At 52.3% G+C, this 3359-nt stretch overlaps 1 protein-coding gene across 1 annotated transcript in view; it reads right to left on the bottom strand.

Annotated features, from left to right (window-relative positions):
* Nucleotides 1-410, bottom strand: part of ARHGAP6 (Rho GTPase activating protein 6) — a 266673-nt gene extending 266263 nt beyond the window's left edge. The window contains exon 1 of the mRNA XM_045290758.1: nt 245-410. Within this exon, the coding sequence (XP_045146693.1) occupies nt 245-289 (45 nt within the window). The 5' untranslated portion in view covers nt 290-410. The remainder of the gene's footprint in view (nt 1-244) is intronic.
* Between the last annotated feature and the right edge of the window lie 2949 nt (nt 411-3359).

Genomic DNA, 3359 nt, shown 5'->3' with positions numbered 1-3359 from the left:
CATGGGGTGGCCTGCGCCTGCCCCAGGAGCTCTGGGCTCAAAAACCCAGCCCCGGGGCGGTGACCACAATACAAGCTCCAGAGCAGGTGACACTCACTCCGGTGGGGCACACAGTACGGCACCACCACTACCATTACTACCAGGACCACCACCATCACCGAGTACCTCCGGGGAGCCGCGGGGGCCCCTCACCCCTCCAGTCAGTGGCGCCCCCTGTCGCCTGTGCGCACGCCGCGATACTCACCGCGTAGTGCAGCTGTGGCTTCTGGCGGCGCACTGGGTCCCCCATGTCGCTGTTTAGGAGGAGTAGCTTTCGGTCGCGGCGCCTGTCACCAGCCCCCTACTCCACCGCCATCCCGGGCCGGGCTGGCGTGAGCTGCTCCGAGCGGCGGAGCGCCTGCCTGGCTCTGGGCACCCGCGTCCCGCTGCGGAGCCGCCGGGGACCAGGGACCAGGGGCGGCGGGGGCGGGGGAGGAGGAGGAGGGCGCTGCAAGTCAGCGCGAGGGGCGGCGTTTCTGCCTTCCGCCTTGGACCAGCCCCTTGCGCCTCCAACTGTTAGGGACAGCAGCGCCCAAGCGGTCACGACAGGTGTAGGCGGCGGTTCGGCCAGCGCTCCCACTCCAGCCACGAGGCCAGCTCGGCTCCGGGGACCCGGCGAGCGGCGAGCAAGACCTGGGGCTGCTGGCGTCTCGCCACGGGCCAAGCCAGGCGAACTGGGGCTCCCCAGAGAGAGACTTTCCCCCAACTTTGAGCAAGTCTGGAGCCTGCCAGTCCCAGGCAGCCCCTGACAGAGTCCTTTGGGGGAGGAGGGGCAGCTGGGCGGGGCGGGCGGAAGGGAGGGAGCCAGGCTGGACCCTGGCCTGGAAGACTAGGTCCCCAGTGCTCAGTGTGTGATGGAGGATCCCCTGGAAGGGAGGGCTGGTCTAGGAGACTGGCTGATCTACAAGGGGGTGCGATCCTCTACGCCTTTGCTCTTGGGCGCAAATCTTGAAAATGACATGGGAGATGTGAACACAGCAGCCAGAGGCGCGTGAAATGCAAATGCAGACACAAAAATCAACTCGTTTTTAGCACCCACCGGGCTCACGAGTCAATCTCAAACTGAGCCCCCTCTGAGCCCGGGAGGACACTCCCACCCCCACTCCCACGACCAGTATGTGCATGCACTTTGTAACAGGGCAGTGAAGAATGTTCCTTCCCCAACCCTGGACAGAAGTAAATACTTTGCAACCTCCCCCAGCCCACCCCAGCCAGCGGCAGGGCCTGAGGCCAGAGCAGGAAGTCCAGATGGCAGTGGAGTGACATTAAACTGAATGTGGCCCCCATGGTCTAGCACTTACAATTTCAGTAGGTGCACTATCCACTCCAAACATAAACAAAAACCTACCAACCGAACTCACAGTAGACTTGCCCCAAGACTGCAACTCTTTATGAGAGTAGGAGACCCCAGCATTCTTACATAGCCTCTGGTTTCGAACTACTGGTCTTTTGGATCCTGGCCCAACCCATAGCCACTACGCCACCAGGCTCCTTCACTTTAGTGGAGGAATAATTTGGAAAATAATATCAATAATGATTGCACAACACGAAGAGTAAAATCACTAACACTGAGTTATACATGGTAGAAATTGTTGAATTGGACAATGTTTTGTGTCTATTTTTGCAACAATTAAAAAATAACTACACATAATAATGAGTACGAGGAAGAAGAAAATGTTCTAAAATTGATTGTGATAATGATTGTACAACTCTTCTTGATAGGGTTGAACTATTGATTCTTGACAGGGTTGAACTATTGAAGTGTCTACTATAGGGGTGGAGTACCAATAAAACTGAAAAAAAAGGCAGTGCCAGTGAAAAAAATAAATATCAATATAAACACTCGGTATCACAGCTGCTAGACACTAGACAATTGGTGGGCCAACTGTCTAGTTATGGCTAATAACACTGACTCTAACTTATGACCTAGTAACTCCACACCTAGATACAGAGTGAAGAGGAGGCAGGAGGTTCCCCGCACCCTCAGGCACCCCCTCAGGCAGTCACTCCCCATAGTGTGTGAGGGAGAGGCCCACTGGGGTCTTTCACTCAGCGATGCAAAGCCAAGCCCTATCTTAGACAGAGAGAGGGAAAAAAAACCAGACCTAAAACAGAGTTCCCCGCACTCCCATGTATTTTATTAGTGACCGGGAATGAAAGACTTGGTGCCAGGCATCAAAGAGGATTGCAGGGAGAGACTGACAGGGACTCAGGTGCAAGGGGACCTTCCAACTTGTGGGAAAATCTGTGTCTTGAACAGGGCATGTTGTCAGTTGCTATTCGGACTCATGGCGACACCACTTGCACAGAGCAAAGCAGTGACTCTGGCCTTTCAGAAGCAGATCACTGGTGCTCACCTCCTGAGGCACTTTTGCGTAGGTTTGAACCTCCAACCTTAAGTAGCACTTACCCATTTGTGCCCCCCAGAGCCTCCTTAGATCACCAAAGGCCCTTAGAATATTCAGAGGTAGAATCCAGGTAGTAATCTTAGCCACACTGTACCCTTCAGAGAAGGCAGCCAGGCCAGGTGCGTGAGATGGCATGACGTGCACTTAGTGAGATGGCATGACCCCGACTGGCTGCAATACAGGAAGTGACCTTTTGTGATTCTTTATTCCATCTGCCATTAAACCCCATACCTGGAAACCTACCCAGCTCCTACCCCCAGAAACTACTTATTTTTAAATATATGCCAACAATACAAAGTGAGGTTCTGGGTTGAAAACCCCTTAACTTCGGTTCTTTGATGGATACCTGTGAGTAAGTCAGCGCCACGCTAAAATTGGGTCAGCTTAGATTTCGTTTGTGTTCTGCCTGTGAAAAATGTATTAAAGCCACCAAGCAGCATTATTGTCGGCCAAAAATAATCCCTCGCTTCCAAATTGTATACTTACATTTTAGGAAGGACTTCTGCCTTCTAGCATTCTTTCTGGACAAATTTTCATTGCTAGGTCAGAGTGAAATTTCAAAGTGCAATAGGGGTGTGTTGCTGTGTTTACACATTTGTTTTGTTTTCTATGAGGTACAGCCGAGCCTTGAAGAAATGATCAGTCCTCGCTAGCAGATTCTTAAACTGAATGCAGTGAATCGCCCAGCCCTCCAACACTCTGTCCATTTGTTCAAGGCTCAAGCAGGGACCTGGCAAACAATGCTGAATGTTCCAAGGTCTGTGAATTCTTCCACAGTCCGAATCCCCCACCCAATTTCCCTTGAACTAGATATTAGTCCTTGTGGGAAGAGAAATATCTGATTGGCATATCCATCTCTACTTCCAAGGATCTTTCCCACATTATTCATTTAGGTACTTGGGGAACATTTCA

The sequence above is a fragment of the Echinops telfairi genome, unplaced genomic scaffold, assembly GCF_000313985.2.
Source record: "Echinops telfairi isolate 266 unplaced genomic scaffold, ASM31398v2 ScPeMD7_53;HRSCAF=182, whole genome shotgun sequence".
Classification (NCBI taxonomy): Eukaryota; Metazoa; Chordata; class Mammalia; order Afrosoricida; family Tenrecidae; genus Echinops; species Echinops telfairi.
Note: the sequence above shows the minus strand (reverse complement) of the source record. Positions and strands in the feature narration are given on the sequence as shown.